The sequence below is a fragment of the Salmo trutta genome, chromosome 12 (genome assembly GCF_901001165.1).
Source record: "Salmo trutta chromosome 12, fSalTru1.1, whole genome shotgun sequence".
Lineage (NCBI taxonomy): Eukaryota > Metazoa > Chordata > Actinopteri > Salmoniformes > Salmonidae > Salmo > Salmo trutta.
In genome coordinates this window covers 37,913,736-37,939,615 of record NC_042968.1, presented here as the reverse complement: position 1 = coordinate 37,939,615, position 25,880 = coordinate 37,913,736, and the positions used below count along the sequence as shown (strand labels likewise).

The 25,880-nt window shown below is 44.6% G+C and overlaps 1 protein-coding gene across 1 annotated transcript in view; it reads left to right on the top strand.

The window, feature by feature from the left end:
- The window catches only part of LOC115203507 (neogenin), a gene marked incomplete in the record, with an annotated part of 232,472 nt that overhangs the window by 117,001 nt on the left and 89,591 nt on the right, over positions 1-25,880 (top strand). The window contains 2 exon segments of the mRNA XM_029768240.1: positions 10,600-10,875; positions 14,270-14,420. Coding sequence (XP_029624100.1) covers positions 10,600-10,875; positions 14,270-14,420 — 427 coding nt within the window.

Genomic DNA, 25,880 nt, shown 5'->3' with positions numbered 1-25,880 from the left:
TAGCTAGGTGGTGTAGATAATATCAGGCCAGTAAGGAGAGGGAAGTAGCCTGATGGTGTAGTTAATATCAGGCCAGTAAGAAGAGGGAAGTAGCTAGGTGGTGTAGTTAATATCAGGCCAGTAAGGAGAGGGAAGTAGCTAGGTGGTGTAGTTAATATCAGGCCAGTAAGGAGAGGGAAGTAGCTAGGTGGTGTAGATAATATCAGGCCAGTAAGGAGAGGGAAGTAGCTAGGTGGTGTAGATAATATCAGGCCAGTAAGGAGAGGGAAGTAGCCTGATGGTGTAGATAATATCAGGCCAGTAAGGAGAGGGAAGTAGCTAGGTGGTGTAGATAATACCAGGCCAGTAAGAAGAGGGAAGTAGCTAGGTGGTGTAGTTAATATCAGGCCAGTAAGGAGAGGGAAGTAGCTAGGTGGTGTAGTTAATATCAGGCCAGTAAGGAGAGGGAAGTAGCTAGGTGGTGTAGATAATATCAGGCCAGTAAGGAGAGGGAAGTAGCTAGGTGGTGTAGATAATATCAGGCCAGTAAGGAGAGGGAAGTAGCCTGATGGTGTAGATAATATCAGGCCAGTAAGGAGAGGGAAGTAGCTAGGTGGTGTAGATAATATCAGGCCAGTAAGGAGAGGGAAGTAGCCTGATGGTGTAGATAATATCAGGCCAGTAAGGAGATGGAAGTAGCTAGGTGGTGTAGATAATATCAGGCCAGTAAGGAGAGGGAAGTAGCTAGGTGGTGTAGATAATATCAGGCCAGTAAGGAGATGGAAGTAGCCTGATGGTGTAGATAATATCAGGCCAGTAAGGAGATGGAAGTAGCTAGGTGGTGTAGATAATATCAGGCCAGTAAGGAGATGGAAGTAGCCTGATGGTGTAGATAATATCAGGCCAGTAAGGAGATGGAAGTAGCTAGGTGGTGTAGATAATATCATGCCAGTAAGGAGATGGAAGTAGCCTGATGGTGTAGATAATATCAGGCCAGTAAGGAGATGGAAGTAGCTAGGTGGTGTAGATAATATCAGGCCAGTAAGGAGATGGAAGTAGCCTGATGGTGTAGATAATATCAGGCCAGTAAGGAGATGGAAGTAGCTAGGTGGTGTAGATAATATCAGGCCAGTAAGGAGATGGAAGTAGCCTGATGGTGTAGATAATATCAGGCCAGTAAGGAGATGGAAGTAGCTAGGTGGTGTAGATAATATCAGGCCAGTAAGGAGATGGAAGTAGCCTGGTGGTGTAGATAATATCAGGCCAGTAAGGAGATGGAAGTAGCTAGGTGGTGTAGATAATATCAGGCCAGTAAGGAGATGGAAGTAGCCTGATGGTGTAGATAATATCAGGCCAGTAAGGAGATGGAAGTAGCTAGGTGGTGTAGATAATATCAGGCCAGTAAGGAGATGGAAGTAGCCTGATGGTGTAGATAATATCAGGCCAGTAAGGAGATGGAAGTAGCTAGGTGGTGTAGATAATATCAGGCCAGTAAGGAGATGGAAGTGTATGTATGTATATATATATATATATATATATACATACATACATACATACATATATACATATATATATATATAACGTTAGATGTTAATGCCGTAGTTGTGCATTTTTAGTGAAAATCACTACAATATATGTGCTTTAGCTCTCACCCTGGCCTGATATTGGCTACACTATCTACTTCCTTCTCCTTACTGGCCTGATATTGGCTACACTATCTAGTTACTTCCTTCTCCTTACTGGCCTGATATTGGCTACACTATCTAGTTACTTCCTTCTCCTTACTGGCCTGATATTGACTACGCTATCTAGTTACTTCCTTCTCCTTACTGGCCTGATATTGGCTACACTATCTAGTTACTTCCTTCTCCTTACTGGCTTGATATTGGCTATACTATCTAGTTACTTCCTTCTCCTTACTGGCCTGATATTGGCTATACTATCTACTTCCTTCTCCTTACTGGCCTGATATTGGCTACACTATCTAGTTACTTCCTTCTCCTTACTGGCCTGATATTGGCTATACTATCTACTTCCTTCTCCTTACTGGCCTGATATTGGCTACACTATCTAGTTACTTCCTTCTCCTTAGTGTAGCCAATATCAGGCCAGTAAGGAGAAGGAAGTAACTAGATAGTGTAGCCAATATCAGGCCAGTAAGGAGAAGGAAGTAACTAGATAGTGTAGCCAATATCAGGCCAGTATCTAGTTACTTCCTTCTCCTTACTGGCCTGATATTGGCTACACTATCTAGTTACTTCCTTCTCCTTACTGGCCTGATATTGGCTACACTATCTAGTTACTTCTCCTTACTGCGGAAAGCGAAGGACACTGTGCCCCATGTTGTCTGCTCCCCATTGAGCAGTGTAGACATTTGCATTACATTTTCATAATTTAGCAGACGCTCTTATCCAGAGCGACTTACAGGAGCAATTATGGTTAAGTGCCTTGCTCAATGGCATATCTACAGGTTATTCACCTAGTCTGATCGGGGATTCGACCCAGCGACCTTTCGGTTACTGACCCAGCGCTCTTAACCGCTAGGCTACCAGTATTATGCATCATGGTGACATCCAGATGGTAACTACCAATATTACAAGTTATTTCTCATGTAGGCTGCTATCCTACCCCAAAAAAAATCAAGTGGGGATGGTACAAATTGGAGATGGTGGGTGACCAATACTACAAGTTATTTCTCCCTCACCCATCGACATTAACATCACTTTGTTTTACCAGTTTTAACTAGCACCATGCTGCTGCTGCTGTGATCTAGCCTGCGTAAAGTAGCTGGGAAGGGCTCATCAGGACACCTGACTGAACCTAATCCATTGTCTCCACACTTGACTCTCAGCTGCATGACGTACGTCCTCCGTTTGGGCACCAGGCGTGTCCGTATAGCCTCTCCTCCTTGGCCATGGGCGCAGGCCAATACATTTATGGTTATTTCTTCTGATCAGGCATCTGTTCGGGACACCCCATCTAGATGTATGGGTGAATAGATTGCCTTCATCATTTGGAGCATGTAGAAATGGATGTAAGTTGTTTTCCCCCACACATTGTGTCACAGTACCTTTTAATGAGGTTAGTGTTTAATGCCTTTTCATTGTAAAACCACACGTGTTATTAAAACCACTATAATCGTTTCAAATGAGAAATTCTACACTCCAGCCAATTCTCACATTATCTTCACACATGTGTATGACGTTCCCATGGCAACCATCCTGTCCCTTTTCAACATCCGCAACATTTCTCTCAAAACAATGTATCTTTGTGCCATGCACCCTGCTGCGCCTCCTCCCGCGGGCCCCCAGCAGGCACTGACAGGCTACCAGTGTGCCAACCAACCAGTGTGCCAACCAACCAGTGTTCCAGGGCAGTAGATTGATACAACATGGTCCTCTTATGTGCCACTGTCAGCCATTGTCTAGACCGGATTGATAAAGTTGGATGTATCTTAAACAACTGTCATTCAGCCTATAGTGGAAATTCTAAGCAATGTTGCCCATCAAGGTAGCTCTGTGTGGTAAATTAGCCGTCATGCTAACTGTTTCTACGTTGTCTCGCACTGACCCAGCAAGCCTGATTTATGTCTAAATTAATTTTCCTGATCCCTTTGGTGTGAACACTTCTCTGAAGACTGAGAGGCTTTGTAAACACGATGTGACTCTCTTCTTAGAAGCTCCTATTCTGAGACTCAAGGCAGCTGGGCCTCTGGCCCAACACGCCACGCACACCCTAACACAGCCCTCCTAAATGTTTATGAACTCGACGTAGCTCCAACATCTGGGCAGCACCTGAAGCGGTTTAACGGCTCACTTAGAAATATCTCCCTGGGACAAGAGACTAACAGCAGCTATGTGAAGACGCCATTGGTTTCTGGCCACCTGCACACAAGCCAGGTTGTTCCTGTCAACTCCTCAGGTGAGAAGCGTTCTCAACTTGACGGTGCGCAAACGCTATATGTTAAGTAGGGCTGTGTTTTGTGTACAGTGACCAGCCCCGACCTCCTCAAATTCAATCCTAATGGTTGAATGGGTGTCATTGTCTTTCAGTCTGTTTGGTATTCAGTCAGAATGTGTGATCGTCATCTGACCTGAAATACCATGGTTGTCTTATGGTTGTCTTATGGTTGTCTTATGGTTGTCTTATGGTTGTCTTATGGTTGTCTTATGGTTGTCTTATGGTTGTCTTATGGTTGTCTTATGGTTGTCTGGTATTTTCTCAAGGCTGAGATTGGTCACAAGCCCAGAGTGCTTCAGCACCCTGAAGTGGTATTTCCAGTCCAATAGATAAAATAAGTCCCCCACCTGAAGCTGCCTCTACTCCGCAGTGTCAGCCATCCATCTTCTGTCTCTTACTAATGGAGTGTTCAGTCTATAAAAGAGTTGTGGTGTGTGACGGCTCCCATGTTTTAAGGACTGAACTGACACCGTCAGGAAAAACAACCTGTTTGTGGTTCTATAGGTTTTCTAGGTTTTAATTGGTTGGTGCCAGCTGATGGTGCCAGCTGCTGGTGCCATCTGTATGATTGATGTATGGCCTTTCTAATTCTTCAATATCCCCCTTTTCATAGGGTATCAGTAGAGGCCATTTTGGTTTCCTCTGTCAATTTGTGTATGTAGGCTAGCATTGTGTTAGTGTTTTGTAGCTGAGCTGTCACAATCACACCTGTTGCCGCACGCTTGTAAAGGACAAATGCAGGTGGATACAATTAACCTCTCCACTACACACGTACAATAATAGCCTTGTGTTTTTTAGTAGGGGTTCTCTGTCGATTCCTTGTCAGGCTTGATGCCAATTTCCCTGTCTAGATAACATTGGTGTAATGTCGCTAGATTGGCATCACAAGACGTGGTGTTGCATCTTCAAGAAAGATATGACGCTTTCGAAATCCCTTCCACTTTTTTTTAACAAGATAAATCTGTCGTGAAGATACTGCCAAGGCTGTTCATCGCATAATGTTCTCATTGTGACAGTTTGTCAGGTGTTTGTGTAGTATGACAAAGTACCTCATCGGCTACTTTATTCGATTCCTCCTCCAACTCATTCAGTGTTTTCAGTCGTCATAAGACGCTGTCCAGAACAGCCCCTCTCAGAGAGGATGTTGGATATTTTCCCTCTTGCTGGCTGCACTGAAAACTGGTTATGGAGGAGCCCCAAGAAAACAGCTTTTCAGGATGCGGTAGATTTCCTTTCGATATACAGTGCCTTCGGAAGTATTCAGACCCCAGAACTTTTTCCACATTTTGTTACGTTACAGCCTTATTCTAAAATTGATGAAATCGTTTATTTCCCCTCATCAATCTACACAAAATACCCCATAATGACGAAGCAAAAAAACTCATATTACATTTACATAAGTATTCAGACCCATTTAAGAATGATGGAGGCCACTGTGTTCTTGGTCCTTCAATGCTGCAGAAATGTTTTGGTACCCTTCCCCAGATCTGTGCCTCAACACAATCCTGTCTCGGAGCTCTACGGACAATTCCTTTGACCTCATGGTTTGGATTTTGCTCTGACAGGCACTGTCAACTGTGGAACCTTATATAGACAGGTGTCTGCCTTTACAAATCATGTCCAATCAATTACGTTTATCACAGATGGACTACAATCAAGTTGTAGAAACATTCAAAGGATGATCAATGGAAACAGGATGCACCTGAGTTCAACTTCGAGTCTCAGAGCAAAGGGTCTGAATATTTATGTAAATAAGCTATTTCTGTTTTTTATTTTTTTAAATAAATAATCAAACATTTCTAACCTATTTTCACTTTGTCATTATGGGGTATTGTGATTTCATTATGGGGTACGGTTGTGTAGATTGCTAAGGATAAGTATTTATTTAATCCATTTTAGAATAAGGCTGTAACGTAACAAAATGTGGAAATTGTAAAGGGGTCTAAATACTTTCCTAAGGCACTATAGGTGGTATATTTCCCTCACTGCCTTTTTTCACTTATCTAACAGAATTGGATAGGTGAACGAGTTTCTACTTTGTCTTCAGCCATTCAATGACGTCAGACCTGTAATTAATTTGTGATTGGAAGGATGCATTTGTTTACAAACCAAGCTGGTGTATACAACATCTCTTCCTCATGCTGATGATGGCCAGGCAAGCACGTATCTGTCTTATCTCCCTACTGTATAAAGTATTCATCGTCCTGTGTTGGAGTCATGCAATATGCACAGCCTCTTAAGGCTCTGAACTCACCAGTGAACTGGGTCACGTCAGACACACACGGTTAGTGCTATTCAGAATCCTTCGGACGTCACTACCTGAAACCTTAACGGTTAGGGATAGGTAAGGGTTAACCATTTTAAATGTCAACGTCAATGGGGTGACATCAGTGTGACGTCCCAAGGATCCTGGCTAGCATGGCCCACACACGTGGCTCGGCTCTCGTCTTCTTAACTCCTCATTTAATAGAGAAAAACACTGGAACAAAATGGCCACCTTTGATTCGGAGGGAGACGGCTGTGTTTGGATTTACGTAACAAGGCAATGAATGTTTGACAGCCAAAGCGGTGGGAAATGTAAGCGATTGTCTTGCGGAACGGTGGCTGGTTATTTATACTGCCCTGGAAGATGATTCCTCCCCCTTTTCCTGGTAATGTGAGATCTGACCTCCCACAGAGCGCCATTGGTGTTTACTACCAACTGAGGTTCTGAGGTACAGTACTGCCTCCTTCCCAGCGACAGATTTATTTTCTCATACCATTGCTTAACAGCTTCTGTAAATTCTTCCCCAGCCGAGTCTCTCCGACACTTTGTAAACAGCCACAAAATGGATGAAAACATGAGTCTATCTGCTGCTTGTGAATCAGTGTTTTAAAAACTGCCTACCTGCCTCCTCCTCCGGCCTTTAAAGAACTCACCGTTGAGAGACTGGCTGAGTCATTGTAACAGAGGAATGATTATGAACCTGATTGAAAATTCTCAGACGTCCTAAAACCTTGAATAAGTGAATTAATGACCTCTTATACTGCAATATGGCCTCAAGGGAGCATGGCTGGGATTGGCTACGGAGCACAGAATTAAATAAACAATAGGCTATGGATGCGATTTTAAATACAAAGGCAAATATCCCTGCAGCATGCAAAAATGTACACGTGACACGACACACACCATAGCCCACACATGGCATATTATCCGCATTATCAGCATTTTGTGAATGATGCTGCGTCTTCAATATCACTCAGTCTGGAACAGAGAAACGTCTGATCGATCAAGTCTTCACAATGTTCTAAGTCTTCATATTGGGTAGGGTGTTGACAATATCCCCCGCAGTGACCAGGGTCAGCCTATCAAATCACGGCTTGATGCTCTGAACCGGCGGACTCTCCTGCTCTGTATGCCCCGGTGGAATTGATCAAGCGTCCGGCCAATAAGAATGTGATTGTTCTGTTGGTGTGTTAAGCCAGTGTGTGAGAGTGTACCTGAGAGAAGGGGCATGCTATGGGGTGGTAGCACCAGTACGTTTGTCACAACTCACTTAAGCGAGGCTACATTAGGGGTCTTGATTTCAATGGCACGTTTCCTGTAAAAAATTGTTCATTTAATTTATTATTTTAAGGTGCCTCGGGGCACCCCCAGTGCCTCGGGGCATTTCTCTCCCTGCCCCGTCCACACCACTGTTACAAACACTGGCCAGCTATTGCTCTTGGATGATTGGCATTGACAGGACCGGACAGGGAGAAGGATATAACACCAGTGAGAAAACCAGTCCTGCGCTGTTGAAACTCAATAGCCGTGTATGAGGTACAAACTTACAAACGGTGAACAATTCCAAAACCTTTTTTTCCCGTTTTTCTTTTCTCCTCAATTCGGGGAAGAAACTTGATCTTAACGGGCCTGGAAAAACAGGCATGACTAACTCTCCAGGAATGTCTCCTGGTCAAAAGGAGAACGCCAGCTATTTTCTGCCGTAAAGAGACTAATTCTGTTGAATTTCGTTGGAAAGATCCCTAAAGCTTTCTGTCTGTCTGTGTGTGTGTGTGTGCTTCTAAAATGCCTAATTCTGTTGAATCGAGTATACGAAATCCCTAAAGCCTTCTGCATATTCCGTTAAGCTCTCTTTACTGATTCTAGACCTGCTTTTAATTAAAATGGTAGGAGCCACATTGTGTGATGCTCAGTTTGCTCAGAGGTGGGGAGATCCTGTCTTTTCACGGGTATCGTCCTTAAAGCAGACACCGTGCTCTTTCACTCATCTCCAGAATGATCATTACTTTTACTACCAACAAATGCAGGTAACGTAGGTTTTTAGATCAGTGAATGACGCAAGATTAAGCAGATTTCTGAGTCATCTTCCCCGGTAGTTTGACTTGAGCTCCAAGAAGGACATTTAATTATGTTGTTTGCAGTCTGAGTGGAATAGGTTATTTTAATTGCAGCTCCGTACACCACAGATAGTCCTACAGACTGACGATAACAGGGAAGCTGCCCTGCATTTACACTGCATGTCAAACACTTAAACCTCTCTATTGCTCTGAGTTAATATGGGCCTCTCTCATCACTCAGTGTTAATAAGAGTAAAGATTGTCGGCGCAGCGGCGCCTCGTGATAGATACCGCCTGGCAGGCGGCAGGAAAATGAGGAGCCACCCTGTCGATTTAAATGGGAGAATTGTGATTAATTTAGTGTTAGCTTTAGAATCTCCTATCTATAACTCACACACACACTACCACAAATTGATGAACACCTCAGGTCCACTGCAGATCTGATGAGGCAACAGGAAAGGGAAGCCATCACTGTAGCTTCAGGGCCTAAATACAAAGCGAAGAGCATGGAGAAGGTGCTCAGGGCACTGGCCAGCCAGCCAGCCAGCCAGTCATCCAGCCAGTCATCCAGCCATCCAGCCAGCCAGCCATCCAGCCAGCCAGTCAGCCAGCCAGGCAGCCAGCCAGTCATCCAGCCATCCAGCCAGCCAGGCAGCCAGCCAGCCAGTCATCCAGCCAGTCAGCCAGCCAGGCTGGTAGAGAAAGTACACTCCCACCTGTGTGTGAGGTTGGGTATTGTGATAGTGTCTCCTTTCGTTTCCATTAAATGGACAATATAGTACAGGTTCTGTTCTTTCCCTCCCTCTGTTGACGTTCAGCCGTAACTAACCCCAGTTTCCTCCCTATTTTCCAACATAGCTATTTAATGATGTCCCTGGGGTCCTCAGGCAGCTGTGAGGCCTGGGGCGGCCATGTATATGCCAGGCTATATGCATCCCACATCTGGAGGCAGATCACCTTTCGGGCATTGTTTTCAAGGTTGTCTTTGACGTTTCATCGCTGCCTAGAATGTCCTGTACCTAACACAGTGCATAATTTCCAGATCAGAATTTACCCGAGAGGCAGACATATAGGACGGATTCTCTGTCACTGCAACCACATCAACTCAGAGGCCTTTGAGGTTTTATGTGGACTTTTTCTGTGAGAGTGAATGTGTAGTGGAGAAATCTGCAGTGTTTGACTTTGTCTTATAGAGTATTACAGAGTGCATAGAAACCAGGCTGTTTTGTGTATGTATGACGACACCACTATGGAGGTGTTTGTGTGTTGCTGCTTCATCTCACACACCAACAGTTAGAAGCGATGTGGTGCTGAGTGGAGACGGGGTCTCAGCGGTGGCCGGGGATCTCAGCTCTCAGCCTTATCTGAAGTGGGATATATTCCAGAGCTGTCACTCCCTCACCTCCCTCACACCAACCCCCTGAGGGGAGCCCAAAGCCTGTAGACACACACAGCTTCAACACTTCTTCCTGTCTGCGGACACACAGCTTCAACCGAGCCAGAACAAACAACAACCACTGACTCCCAAATCGCCAGGGAAACAGCCCGGCCAACCAAAACATTCACACAGGCCACCATCACATTAACAGGCCTCACATTGAATTCTTCCCCCATTGTGTGAAGTGGCCAATGTTTTCAAAGACCAGATCGTCTAACTTCTATATTATAGTATATTTGCACCGTGTTTCATTTTCGGTCAGGCTTTCTTTCAAAATGAAATGTTGTCGTTTGTCGACATACGCTGCTCGGCATAGACCGAGGTTTCAGATCAATGGCTTTAAACGCGGGAAATAATTATTTCACAGATGAAAGTAGGGAGAGGAACACAAACAGCCTGTGGATTGAGCTTTTTAATTAGTGTTGTGAAATCTTTTCTCACTACAGCAAATGAGCCTCCCTGGGTTCTGGAGCGTTCTGTCAGGGATGATACACGCATTACTTTACAGCAGCGTGGATCACAGCCAGGAGTAGTTCAGGCTGGGGTTATTACCCCTTACAGATGGATTAGGAATGGATTGGATTTGGAAAAATTGATTTCTGTCCCACTGTTAGGTAATAATTGCAAATCACAAGGTCCGATTTGAGATCAGGCCGACTCGTAAACAGATGCGTAGGCATATTTCCTGATGGCACACATGAAACTGGTTGTACAGCTGTGTAGCTGTAGGCAGTAGCATACTGGCAGAACTCAAGCCTCTTTTGATCTGTCTTCTCTCTCGCTCTCCTCTCTCGCTCTCCTCTCAACTCAAACATGCTTATGTGTCATCAAAGCAACAGCAGAACAGAAATGAAAAACATGAACTTTTAACACTAACCCTCCTCCCTCTTCCTCCCCAGGTATGCCCCGGTTCTCCAGCCAGCCGACAGCAGCCAGCATACGCCTGGGAGACAGCCAGGTTCTGGCGTGCGACGTCAACCCAGACCTGGTGCCTTTAGCCCGGTGGGAACGTGAGCGTGAGCCCCTGGAGCTGAGCTCTAGGCTGGTGCAGCTACCCAACGGAGCCCTGGTGGTGAGCAACGCTTCAGAGGCCGACGCTGGGCTCTACCGCTGCATGGTGGAGAACGCTGGGCCCGCCAAGACCAGTGAAGAGGCCCAGCTCTACATACTGCCAGGTAATACTATAGATACTATATAGCTCTACATACTGCCAGGTAATACTATAGATACTATATAGCTCTACATACTGCCAGGTAATACTATAGATACAATATAACAAGGACCGATCTAGACGTCTGTAGTGCGTGCAATAACCTTTCTTCAGCATCTCTGCCTTGGCAGAGGAAAGAAAAGGTACAGTAGCTGTATAATTAAGCAATAAGGCCTGAGGGGATGTGGAATGTGGCCAATATACCACAGCCGAGGGCTGTTCTTATGCAAGACGCAAGTGGAGTGCCTGGATACAGCCATTAGCCATGGTATATTGGCCATATACCACAAACCCCCAAGGTGCCTTATTGCTATTATAAACTGGTTACCAAAGTCAAGTAAAAAATTATTTTGTCATACCCATGGTATATGATCTGATATACCACGGCTTTCAGCCAATCAGCGTTCAGAGTTCGAACTACCCAGTTTAGAATTAAGAACGGTATCTTACAGCATTCAATCATTGGAATTGTAAGAGTTGTTGCCCTGTTTCTTTCTCTGCTGTTGTCATTCTAATGGAATCCAGAAAGAACAAAACCCTGTCCTCAAACATTTACATCAAAGGTTCAAAGCTCTGGGCAAAGACACAAAACATCCACATCAAATTAGATTTTTCTTGATCAAATAACATGGAAAACAACCACTTTTTGTGCAGTATTAATTTATCATCCTTACAAACCACTCAATGTAAATGTACATTACTGTATTGTACATAGGCTGGTCATCTAGGTTTGTACCTGTAGATTTTCTATCACCATGAAGAAAAACAATGGCCACTTCAGCAATTGAGTACATTGAGACATCAGGTGGTTTGTGATGAGATGTGATGATGTGGCTCATCTGGTAGAGCATGGTGCTTGCAGTGCTGTGGTTGTGGGTTGGATTCCCACAGGGGACCAGTATGGAAAAGTATAAAAATGTATGCACTCACTACTGTTAGTTGCTCTGGATAAGAGTGTCTACTAACATGGAAAGGAATGAATAGACCGTTTCAGTTTTCACATAGAAATAAGTTGCATTTGCAAAGTATTTCAAGAAACCGGAAAACGTATCAAGCAAGTATTTTTATATTACACAAGTATTATCATATTAACTGTTATCAGACTCAAGTTTCAAATGCTGGTAAACACTCAAATACATTTCGTTTAAAAAAGTAGTGCAGTGGACCTTTACTAGTCCTGTATTAGTGCCCCGATTATAGCCATCTTCAGCTCGGGCACAACAATCTGCATCCACTTCCCCTGTAGACTACTAGAGGCTGATACTCGGACTCGGACTCCTCCTGGTCAGACATTACTGCCAGTTGAACACACTGAGAGACTTGTACATGGTGTACCACTCCTCCACTCAAGTAATTTAACTCCAGCATGAACACATTTGAACCGGCCTCATGGAGAGCGAGAGAGAGAGAATATCCTCAGTGTACAACGTAGAACATCAAATAATGCATGCAGAACAGAATTAGGCCGATGCCCGCTAATTATCAAAATCCAGAACAGTGCCGTTAAATTCTACAACCACCTAAAAGGAAGCAATTCCCAAACCTTCCATAACAAAGCTATCACCTACAGAGAGATGAACCTGGAAAAAAGTTCCCTAAGCAAGCTGGTCCTGGGGCTCTGTTAACATGCCCCAGGACAGCAACACAATTAAACCCAACCAAATCATGAGTAAACAAAAAGGTAAATCCTTGACACATTGGAAAGAATTTAACAAAAAACAGAGCAAACTAGAATGCTATTTGCCCTAAACAGAGAGTACACAGTGGCAAAATACCTGACTACTGTGACTGACCCAAACTTAAGAAAAGCTTTTACTATGTATAGACTTAGTGAGCAAAGCCTTGCTATTGAGAAGGTCCGCCGTAGGCAGCCCTGGCACTCAAGAAGAAACTGAGCTGCACTTCCTAACCTCCTGCCCAATGTATGACCATATTAGAGACACATATTTCCCTCAGATTACAGATTCACAAAGAATTCGAAAACAAACCAGATTTTGATAAACTCCCTTATCTACTGGGTGAAATACCACAGTGCGCAATCACAGCTGCAAGATTTGTTACCTGTTGACACCAGATTTTATTTTTTACACATTTTTTTAAAACTTTTATTTAACTAGGCAAGTCAGTTAAGAACAAATTCTTATTTACAATGACGGCCTACCCCGGCCAAACCCGGACGACGCTGGGCCGATTGTGTGCCGCCCTGTGGGACTCCCAATCACAGCCGGATGTGATGCAGCCTGGATTCAAACCAGGTACTACAGTGACGCCTCTTGCACTGGGATGCAAAGTCTTGCACCACTTGGGAGCCCAAAAGGTCAACCAGTGAAGAACAAACACCGTTGTAAATACAACCCATATTTATGCTTACTTATTTTTCGTTTTGTACTTTAACCATTTGTACATTGTTACAACACTGTATATATGCATAATATGACATTTGTAATGTCTTTATTATTTTGGAACTTCTGTGAGTGTAATGTTTACTGTTCATTTTTTCATTGTTTATATCACTTTTGTACATTTATCTACTCCACTTGCTTTGGCAATGTTAAAACGTGTTTCCCATGCCAATAAAGCCCCTTGAATTGAACTGAATTGAGAGAGAGACGCACACACCGAGAGAGAGCCCCCAGTGGGCTTATTAGAGAGGGAACTGTAACTCAATCTCCACTCAAAGGGGGCTGAATTCCATTGTGTCACAGCTTCAACCCCCAGAACTTTTATTTTGTGGAGTTGCTAAGGGCTGGGGTCTGTCAGGCAGCGCAGAGAAGATATTAGAGGTGGTAAATCACACTTCAACGAGTCCCAGCTGGTGTGTTTTTCTAGGTCTCCCATACTGGCAGAGGCTGAGTGTGTATTCAAAACACACTACCACAAGCACACATACACACAAGATGTTTTGCATCATAGAAGCAACAAGGCGTTTCAGGAGTTCTTTGGTGGTACCATACATGCACGGAAACAGTTGACTGAGAGAACAATGGGGGGGTCCGTTCCATTGCAATTGAGTTCATTTTCGATGAGGATTTTTGAAGTTAATGCAATTGTTTTCAATTCAATTCTTTGAAGGGAATTTCAACTTATTTCTTGAATTGACTGAAATTGACCCCCCCCCCAAGCCTGAAAAGGTCTTAAAATAATTAAGAGGTTATTAATTAAGAGGTTAATCACACCTTCAGAGTCACTGTCTTTTTGCCATCTCAAGGGGTTAGCTTTGGGCAAAGCAGTTCAGCCAGTTGGGTGACCTCCTGAGTGTTCATTTTACTGATCCAGATCAGATCTCAGGATGGGACTCTTGAAGTGAGGAATGATGACACACGTTAACCAGAGGTCGACCCTGCTCTTTGTTTGGACAGAAACCGGAGAGGAGAGAGAACTGGAGTTCCTGGTAGAGCCACTTCCTGTGACCAAAGTGGTGGGGGCCAGTTTGCTGCTGCCGTGTGTGGTAACGGGTTACCCAGCGCCCTACGTCCGATGGATGGTGGGAGACAAGCTTGTCGAGGAGAGGTGAGTTGGACCCGAAGCCCTATTTTTAGAGTATTTTAAATGTGTATTCCTTGCGAACCCATTTCTTCCAACTCAACAGTATAAATCAAATGGCTGTAAACGACCTCAGATGGCTGTCTAACTGGAAATACTTCTTTCATCTCCTCATTGCCATAAGTTACTTTGTTTATAGCCATCCATATTAGCACAGAAATCAAGTTGTCTGTTCATTTGTAGTGTTTGAATCATTTTGATGATTGAATCAGTCATTAAACATGTCCATAAGGTAGTGTGACTGTTCCTCTAGCCCTCAGAAGTTCCTAGTCACACTCCTATAGCAGTACCAGCTTCCTTTGTGCCTTGTGCCCAAAGTGCAAACACTTAAAAGAGCTGGCGCCTGTTCCCCGAGGTGTTAACGCCACTGGGGCTGAGTGTCTGAGCGCGCCACTGACGGGGCCAACAACACTGCCACTTCAGCAGGGAGACAACAAGGTCGGGGCTGCCAGCCGTGTCAGGGAGTTCACAAATTAAAACCCCGGGAGAGTCACACTCTTAGCCCTCCCCTGGGAGAGCTGTGGATCAAACCAAACCCCTGGGAGAGCTGTGGATCAAGCCAAACCCCTGGGAGAGCTGTGGATCAAGCCAAACCCATGGGAGAGCTGTGGATCAAGCCAAACCCCTGGGAGAGCTGTGGATCAAGCCAAACCCCTGGGAGAGCTGTGGATCAAGCCAAACCCCTGGGAGAGCTGTGGATCAAGCCAAACCCCTGGGAGAGCTGTGGATCAAGCCAAATCCCTGGGAGAGCTGTGTGGACAGAATAGCTAACAGAGTGGCTACACGGGCTATCTGAGTTGACCCTTGTATTCATTTGAATTTTTGCACAGTCTCTATACACACTCACAGGACTCTACACACTCACGCACACTGACACACACAGGGTCAAGATCTGGCCAATTCCAAAGTTCCTGCCTTGGTTTGTGTGGGGTTTACCTGGTTACCACACAGCCGTGTTTTCAGTTTGTCCCTTCCGGTAATAAGTATGTAAGTGAAGGGGACAGGCTAAGAAACAGAGACGAGAGATGAGGGCTCATTATTTTGGTTAAGAACGTTGTCTCGCACATTTAACACATCTCTTCTGAAGTTCAGCTTGACAAGGACATTGTCTCCTAACAAGAGAACATCTTCAATGTAGTGTCAGACACTTTCATATCAGCCTCTGTCTCAGTCCCGGTAGAGTTGACTATCTCACTATCTTGGTATATTGGTCTTGGATGCAGTGTGTCATTTTTGAAAACCACAGCTGAGTGTGGCAGACTGATAATAGGAGAGTAAATAAGTGAAATATTCATTACAATATATGTTCTTCATTGCCCACATTCCAAATATCCCTGTGGTCCTCTGGTTTGGGGGGGTGCTTACATTGTTAATTAGAGCGTGTGCTGAACAAATGGGAGGTCCTCCCTTCTTACCCAGGCCACTTTACCCAGGAACACGCACAGCCGTGTGCTGAATACATTAAGTTAGGCCATTCTAACATTGTAACACAGGATTGACAATTAAGCAACCGCTGGCAGAGTGGAGATCTGATCTAGTTTCTCCTTCAGCGCGTCCCTTCCCTCCCAGGCAGACTTCAGAGGAAGAGAAGCGCTGTCACTTTGTAATAATTGGAACGGAGGGAGGAAAAGAGGAGGGAATCCGTACGGAGCCTCATAATTGGTCGACAGTATGGAACCGTATCGCAATCAGAGCTGTTGAAGTAGACTGTGAATCCCGTATCTCCCACGACCGACAGGAAGTTTACAGAGATGTGTAGAGATGGCGATGACTCGGTAAGAGGACAAAGTTGATTTATGTACAAGCTCCAGCGCTGACACTCAAAAGGTGGTTGACGTCTCGCTGCGGGAGCATCTCTGGCCTGGTAAAAAACCCTGTTTATAGGATGAGTCAGAGAGAATATGTTTTAAGATGGAGAGTTGGAGGGAGAGGGTGTACAGTTTCTCTACAGGGTCGCCTCTACAGGGTCTCCTCTGGCTAGTCTGTTTCTTAGAGGTCTGGAGATTCATTCTACTCAACAGTGGCTGTTCAACACATTGGTAGTAGTGGTTAGTGTGACTGAGGTTCAGAAGCCCTACTCTCGTTATACGTTTCTCAGGACAGACTTCGTAGTTCCATATTCTATCTGCATAGCCAACTCTTCTGTCATTCCTTCATTGTCATTCCTTCATTGTCATGCCATCGAACAAACAAACAAACAATTGTCTGCAGCAGGAATGGGCAACCCCCTTTCGAAGGCTTTTTCATTTTATACTCAAGGTGCAATTTTTAAATGTGGTTGTGCATCAGCAGTTTTTCTCTTATGTCGGTCACTGATAGTCACTCCTTTAGCTCATGTCAGCTGACATGTTTTTGATAGGTCAATTATTCTAGCAGCCAGCTCTAAACTTAGTAATCATGGTCAAATGAACGGCTGTGGCTCCCCCATTGATTTTGTTAGTCAGTCTCACTCGGATATCATATTCAAATTCTAAACATTTATCCATCTTAATTTCCTCCATCAGCTCTATATCACCCCATCTAGACTGCACAAGTTCAACCCTGATATCGCCTCCCTATGTTTTAGATGTGGCTCAGATGAGGGAACATTCCTCCATTCCACTTGGCAGTGTTCAACACTACACCGTTTCTGGCTGGGGGTATGAGATACAATATCCTCAATTCATGGATTTGCATTCATTCCCTTTAGACCCGGAGGTCTGTCTACTGGGTAACGTTACTAATTCCAATCTTAGGCAAAGCCAAACTATAAAGCTAACATAAATATTGCTTGCGATTGCCAAGAAATGTATTGCCTTGAAATGGAAATCGGATTCCTCCCTGCCAGTTGCAATGTGGCTATCGGAAGTTAATAGTTGTATCCCACTGGAGAAAATCACTTACTGCTTGAGGAATGTTAGACATTTTACAGAATTTGGCAACCTTTTATTGACTATATGGAGAATCTCACATCATATTGATTGCATCTCTATATAATCCTTGCATAATGTTTCACACTTAATGTATAATGTGTAGCTTACGGCAGGTCCAATGATCCAATGTATATCTTCTCATTTTTGTTTTAGTTGAAAAATGCAAAAAAATTAAAATAATGAATCTGAACATTTCTCTCCACCTTATGGCAAAATGGGTAGAATTGCAAAAAAACTACTCTTAAACAATATATATGTTTTTATCTCCGCTGTCAAGAGGGGGATAGCCAAAATGTTTTGCTCGCAATTTTAGGGTGGAGGGGTGCACATGTGGGTCCGCAGACCCAGACAACTGTGGGTCCGCAGACCCAGACCACTGCGGCCCCTCATGAGTTCAGATGTTTTGTGACACCCCCCCAAATCATAGTTGCCCATCCCTGGTCTACAGTCTACAGCAGGGCTGCCCAGCCCTCTTCCTGGAGATCTACCGTCCTGTGGGTTTTCAGTCCAACCCTCTTCCTGGAGATCTACCGTCCTGTGGGTTTTCAGTCCAACCCTCTTCCTGGAGATCTACCGTCCTGTGGGTTTTCAGTCCAACCCTCTTCCTGGAGATCTACCGTCCTGTGGGTTTTCAGTCCAACCCTCTTCCTGGAGATCTTCCGTCCTGTGGGTTTTCAGTCCAACCCTCTTCCTGGAGATCTACCGTCCTGTGGGTTTTCAGTCCAACCCTCTTCCTGGAGATCTTCCGTCCTGTGGGTTTTCAGTCCAACCCTCTTCCTGGAGATCTACCGTCCTGTGGGTTTTCAGTCCAACCCTCTTCCTGGAGATCTACCGTCCTGTGGGTTTTCAGTCCAACCCTCTTCCTGGAGATCTTCCGTCCTGTGGGTTTTCAGTCCAACCCTCTTCCTGGAGATCTACCGTCCTGTGGGTTTTCAGTCCAACCCTAATTTAATACACCTGATTCTACTAATTTACTGCTCAACAAGACCTTAACTAGCTAAATTAGGGTTGGACTGAAAACCTACAGGACAGTAGATCTCCAGGAAGAGGGTTGTTCAGCAATGGTCTACAGTATAGGATGAGGTTGGGCCTATTGATATTTCTAGTAAACATATGAAAGACCATATAGAATAACCTCTCATCTCCCCCTTTTGATGTAGTATGAAACATGGTGAAGGCATGAATGCAGCGATTTAAATGAAATGTAGGAGAATGGGAAGTTGAGTAAGAGCCACGTCTGTGTATGAACACCGGCTGGCATTGTCTGGCAGTGTGTTAGTGCCAGCGCTGTCTGAGTGGTTTAAAAAAGGATGTCTGTAGAAACTGCCGGCCATGGTTTGGATGGAGGCAGAATTTTATTTGCAATAATAATTACTGCTGCAGTAGGGCTCTGAATTTACTCTGTTAGACGTTTTACAACATGTAGCTGTTGCAAGAGCTGGTCATACCATACAACATGGTGTCTCTACCCTGATAATGTATAAAGGCAAAAAGATGATGCTCACTGCTCAGCCTTTTACTTCTGCTATAGTGGCCTGTACACTCTAGCTCCTTGGCCAAATCAGTAGCATCAGCAAGGCGGTGTCCCTATGTAGTCCCCTGGTGGTGTGGATCTGCTAGTGTAGGGCAGGAAGTCATAAAAGTTGACCCTTTTAAAAGACACTATTGGCGGGAGGTAGCCTAGCGGGTAGGATCGAATCCCCAAGCTGACAAGGTCAAAAAATCTGTCGTTCTGCCCCTGAACAAGGCAGTTAACCCACTGTTCCCCGGTAGGCTGTCATTGTAAATACGATTTTGTTCTTAATTAACTGACTTGCCTAGTTAAATAAATAAAACACTGTTCCCCGGGCACCGACGACGTGGATGTCGATTCAGGCAGCCCCCCACACCTCTGATTCAGAGGGGTTGGCTTAAATGCAGAAGACACATTTCAGTTCAATTCATTCAGTTGTAAAACTGACTAGGTAACCCCCTTTCCTTTACAAGTGAAGAAGCCTCGTTCCTAATTCTCTGACCCACACACACTGGCTTTGTAAAAAATACCTATAGCCAATGACATAAGATTTGCCGTTTATCTGGTTTAAGCACTAGTGTGATGGTATGTTGCAAGTCACGTGTTGAATATAAATTGTTCTCCTCACCCCGTCTTGAATCTCCTACAAAATACCCAGGCTTGTAGCGACTCTTTGAATTTTCACGTCAATCAGCTCTGCACACGCAAGGCCAACGATCATGAAAGCCACCATCAGCTTTTGTTCTGGCAAATATCCTGCTATCACCTAATAGAATCCCCGGCAGTCAATAAAATGGATGAATAATACATGACTGGCAAGCTACGGAGTTGACATTGCATGTAAATCATGCCTCAAGCCTCTCAGAGCGGTCTCTTCTCCTTGTCTTGGCTCCCTCATTTCAATATGATTGGGTTTATGATATTTACTTATGTATGAATGGTGTTCAGCGGGGGAAATGTGTTTTGCAGTGGGACTGTAATGGGATTACTTTCTACCCTCTTTGGCTTTGGGAAGTCCTACTTCCCGCGCTGGAGTGTGGCGTTACCGGCGGGGGCGGCAATAGGACCTCGGGGCTTCTGTGCCACTGAACTCTCCCAGCTCACACTGTACCTTTTTATTATATACCATGGTCTGTATCCTCCATGCATTCCCCACGTAAGCATTTCCCATCACTGTAGCCGTGTCCTTGACATTCTCATTTTATGAGCATTGTTTCTGCTCTATCAGAGTAGAGGAAATGACCTCTCCTTTCCTCAAAGTTAGTGGCACACTGTAGCCAACAGTTACTTGAAGTAATCCCCAATAGATACGTGAATAGGCTTGGTGTAGATGTACTGTAGCTGCTCAGACAGACATGATAATTTCCTTCTGCTTGTTATGGGCGGCCTGTGGGTTGCCTACTGCTTTATGCCAGTTAGAAGTTCGCCCAGCCTCAATGTACACTGATTACAGCACAATGGCTCACTCCGCCCTCCCCAACCTCTGATTGATTTCTAGTTTGCAAGACCTCCGTTCTCGATCCAATTTTAGGTTAATCGCTGCACTCACCCTGCCGGCGCTCTTTAAAAATGATTTTTTTAAGAGGCCCTGAAAATTGCCACAGCGTGGATTAGGCAGCAGTTTTCCTCGGCGTCTGGGAGAAGGCCCGTCAGACGTTACCTATCAATGTTAATGGGCTGTGATTTTTGCTCGTTCTTTTGTGCAGCGTCAGTATTAACAAGATTAACGGCGAGTCTCCGCCTTTTGCTAGCTCGCCGTTTCTGCTTCCCAGATTTATAACCCTGTTATTAAACGGGTTTTGAGCGTGCGTGGAAATGCCGTCGTGGCGTAACGCTCTGCTGCGGTGTTGGTGGGCAGGCACAAATCATGCGTCATCGGAACACAAAACAAAATGGCTCCCTCACCTCGAGAGCTTTGGCTCGGAGAAGAGATTCATAAATGCTCATGTTATTGTACGTCATGTTAATACTGTCAGAATGAAACACATTGGAGGTCATTGACGGTTTAGCAATTTTTTTTTTTGCATTTTACAAACACTCTTTGAATGAACTTTAAAAAAAAAAAAATCTTTATTTTAACAGGGAAAACAGACTGAGACCTGGATCCCTTTTACGGCTGTGCCCTGTGTAAACATGTTGACATGTACAGTTTTAGGCATACAGACAAGAACATTTCAACATACAAAACAAAGACACAATTCAACAGAAACTATCACAGACATCATATTGATCCTCCATAACATTTTTGAAATGGGCAAGGGACACCAGAGTGTCTAACTTAAGTTGGATCTGCAGTTTGTTCCATAAATAAGGTGCAAAGGAACTAAAGGCAGTCCTACCCAACTCTGTGGAGACCGCAGGAGTCTCTAATGTAATCCACATCTGTGATCTGGTTTTAAAATTAGTATATCTAGTGGAAATTAATGATGATATATATGGAGGTAGTTTTAAAAGAAGTGCTTTATAAATTAACAAGAGAGCATGTTGCTCTCGCCTCACAGATAGAGAGGCCCAACCCACATGTTGATATAGGATACAGTGATGAGTTTTGTAACTATCACCCGTGATAAACCTGAGTGCACAATGGTAAATAGCATCCAGTGGTTTTAATGTGTTAGCCGATGCATGCATATAGATGATATCACCGGAATCTAAACCGGACATAAAAGTAGCCTGCACAATTTGTTTTCTATTTACGGAGGACAGACAAGCCCTGTTTCTGGAAAGGAACCCTATCTTGAATTTGAGCTTTTTTCCCAATTCAGTAACATGTTTTTTAAAAGAAAGCCTATCATCTAACCATACCCCTAAGTATTTATATGCAGAGACCTGTTTGATTTGAGTACCATCCAAGCTAGTTATTCCAAAAGTGTTTCTAACTGAGAGTTTAGGTCTAGAAAAAAACATGACATTTGTTTTCTTAGCGTTTAAAACAAGTTTAAGCTGTGAAAGAGACCCCTGTAGTATCCAAAAATCTGACTCCAACTTCATTAAAGCTTGGTCCGCTCTTGGAGCAATAGAGTACATCACTGTGTCATCTGCATATAAATGGAATTTACAATATCTGACATCATCACCAATGTTGTTTATATAAAGTGAGAACAATAGTGGGCCAATTATTGAACCCTGAGGGACCCCTTTAAGTAACTGTAAGGGGTCAGACTTGACCCCGTCGACCATGACGGACTGAGTTCTATCTTTAAGATAGTCATAAAACCATCGGCAGGCATCAAATCAAATCACATTTTATTTATATAGCCCTTCGTATATCAGCTGAAATCTCAAAGTGCTGTACAGAAACCCAGCCTAAAACCCCAAACAGCAAGCAATGCATGTGAAAGAGGCACGGTGGCTAGGAAAAACTCCCTAGGAAAAACTCCCTAGAAAGGCCAAAAACCTAGGAAGAAACCTAGAGAGGAACCAGGCTATGAGGGGTGGCCAGTCCTCTTCTGGCTGTGCCGGGTGGATATTATAACAGAACATGGTCAAGATGTTAAAATGTTCATAAATGACCAGCATGGTCAAATAATAATAATCATTGTAGTTGTCGAGGGTGCAACAAGCACGTCCGGTGAACAGGTCAGGGTTCCGTAGCCGCAGGCAGAACAGTTAAAACTGGAGCAGCAGCATGGCCAGGTGGACTGGGGACAGCAAGGAGTCATCATGCCAGGTAGTCCCGAGGCATGGTCCTAGGGCTCAGGTCCTCCGAGAGAAAGAAAGAAAGAGAGAAAGAAAGAATTAGAGAGCATATTTAAATTCACACAGGACACCGGATAAGACAAGAGAATACTCCAGATGAAACAGACTGACCCTAGCCCCCCGGCACATAAACTACTGCAGCATAAATACTGGAGGCTGAGACAGGAGGGATCAGAAGACACTGTGGCCCCATCCGATGATACCTCCGGACAGGGCCAAACAGGCAGGATATAACCCCACCCACTTTGCCAAAGCACAGCCCCCACATCAGTGCCCAGTCCTATAGATGACAGCTTACTCAAAAGGATAGCATGGTCTACAGTGTCAAAAGCTTTTGACAAATCTACAAACAACGCAGCACAGTGCTTTCTATCATCGAAGGCATTTGCAATATCATTTACAACAAGCATAGTGGCCGATGTGGTACTGTGTTTAGATCTAAAACCAGATTGATTGGTGCTAAGAATACTGTTAGCAGAAAGAAAAGATTGTAACTGTTGACTATAGATTCTAGGATCTTTGCCATACAAGGGAGCCTAGAGATGGGTCGATAGTTATCCAAATCACTACCGTCACCTCCCTTATGTAATGGCAGAACAAAAGCTGCTTTCCACACCTTAGGGATATTTCCTGTGCTTAATGTTAGATTAAAAATGTGTCACTGAACCAGCAATGATAGGTGCAGCACACTTAAGTAAGAACGGGTCTAAATTGTCAGCGCCTAAGGATGGTCCCTGATTAACTTGGTCCCTGATTAAAGTTTAGTCACTTATGTTCCTATTACAGTTGGCCAGTACCAATCAGCCACATGCCTATGCTTGATTCTTACCAGACTTTCAGAGATCCGTGGCTGTATCTGTTATCGGATTGGCCGTTTCTCGCTGCCGCTAGAATGATAGATGAAGACTTGGAGTGACATCACTGCCATGTTAGTTGGGAAAACAGACAGACATGCTGTTCTCTGCCACTGGAGCTGAGGAAACAGACAGACATGCTGTTCTCTGCCACTGGAGCTGAGGAAACAGACAGACATGCTGTTCTCTGCCACTGGAGCTGAGGAAACAGACAGACATGCTGTTCTCTGCCACTGGAGCTGAGGAAACAGACAGACATGCTGTTCTCTGCCACTGGAGCTGAGGAAACAGACAGGCATGCTGTTCTCTGCCACTGGAGCTGAGGAAACAGACAGACATGCTGTTCTCTGCCACTGGAGCTGAGGAAACAGACAGACATGCTGTTCTCTGCCACTGGAGCTGAGGAGAACTCTTTACAGTCTGTCTGTTTAGTCTCTACACATCCCAGACATGGTTCTCTCCCCCATGGCATCCACTGTCCTTATCCTGCACTCAGTTGCCAATGACAGATACAGGGCCTTCCCCCATACCCTAACCTTGCCAGAAGAACATTCATAACCTCTGATGTGTGTATATTACGTAGGTTGCGAGCTTTATTGTGATACGCTAATCCAAAGATCGGTACACCGTCGTCACAGTGCTCTGGCAAAAAGCAAATCAAAATAAGGTATGCAGGAGTAGTTCTATCTTAGGGCCTTGTGGGTTTCCATTACGAGACGGAGAAAAACAAACACTTTCATGGATGACTCATTCAAAAGAGGCCATGCCAAGGCTGCGTCTTTTCGCGTTGATTTTTATTTTACGTCTGTTCTTATACCGCTGTTAGCTCAGAGCCGTCTAAAGCTGGCTTGTCCTCGCAGTTTCCCCGCGTCCCTTTGCAGATCAACAGACGTTATCTCTTTGCATAAAGAAAGCACCCGTCTACTACCCCGATAGGGGCTCTCAAATGAAACGGAATATTTTCTTCACCCCTCCACCCCCAAAGCTCTTTCCAAATGCACCACAGTGCCGATTGTGCCCCAGCCAAAGAGGGAGGTTCAACTTGCTTTCTCCCTGAGTGCTAACACCTGGGTCTGCTGCACAATAGTTTGCATTCACCGTGCAGCGCAGCCAAGCGGGCAGGCGAGCAGGCAGGCGAGCGGCCGGACGGGAGGGAGAAGTACTACTTAATTCATTTTTTGGGGTATCTGTACTTTACTATTTATATTTTTGACAACTTATACTTTTACCCTCACTACATTCCTAAAGAAAATATGTACTTTTTACTCCCATACATTTTCCCTGACTCCAAATGTAATTCTTACATTTAGATTACTCAGACACGATAGCAATATGGTTCAATTCACACACCATCAATATAATGTGTTGTCATCCCTACTGCCTCTGGGGAAATGTAAGGTGAGACTCAGGGGATGGATGGATGGATGGGGGGTGTTAGGCATGCTTTCTTCAGGTCAGGGGGGGGCTATGCAGGGTGGGAAGGGATGGGAAACATGGTGGGGAGGGAGGATGCGGGCGGGTGAATGGGGACTGAGGAGGTTGGGTGGAATGAGTTGGGGAGGGTGAGTCTTGTTTGTTTTCCTTGCATACAGAACATTACTAAACTATTGAAGTGGTTTGCATTTCTCTGCTAGTTTTACTTTCTTCTTTCGAGTGGCAGCCCATCAGTAGAGGATTGTAGGAAATATGTCATGCAAATATTCTAACTGAATGTATGACTATATCTGAATGAACATGATTTTGAATGTTATACCTGTACCTTTAAACCCCTTCTGGAAAAATGACAAACTAAAGAAAAAGTTGGTCACAAAAAAAAATGAAAGCGAGAGGGTGAGACATAAAACAAGTTGAGTGTGAACGACTCACTCCTGCCCATTTAATAATGAATGTTTTGTTATGACTGTTACGATTCCCCTCTGGTCCTGTTTAGACAGTGTGACCTGGGCCGGCCAACCAATGCCCAGTGCAGCACCGGATATTCCACTTCCGTTTCTAGAGAGCGACAGCTCTATCAAAAACGAGAGAGATGAGCTTAGCACGTGTGTGTGTGTGTGTGTGTGTGTGTGTGTGTGTGTGACCTCTCCCAGCTTCAGATGCTGAGGCACCGAGCTGGAGTCACAACTCATTCAAAGTGTTGCTCTCATTTTGTCAGTGGCTCGCTGAGAGCCTGGACAGAGAACAGATATAGGAACCTGGGCTCGCTGAGAGCCTGGACAGAGAACAGATATAGGAACCTGGGCTCGCTGAGAGCCTGGACAGAGAACAGATATAGGAACCTGGGCTCGCTGAGAGCTTGGACAGAGAACAGATATAGGAACCTGGGCTCGCTGGGAGCCTGGACAGAGAACAGATATAGGAACCTGGGCTCGCTGAGAGCCTGGACAGTGAACAGATATAGGAACCTGGGCTCGCTGGGAGCCTGGACAGAGAACAGATATAGGAACCTGGG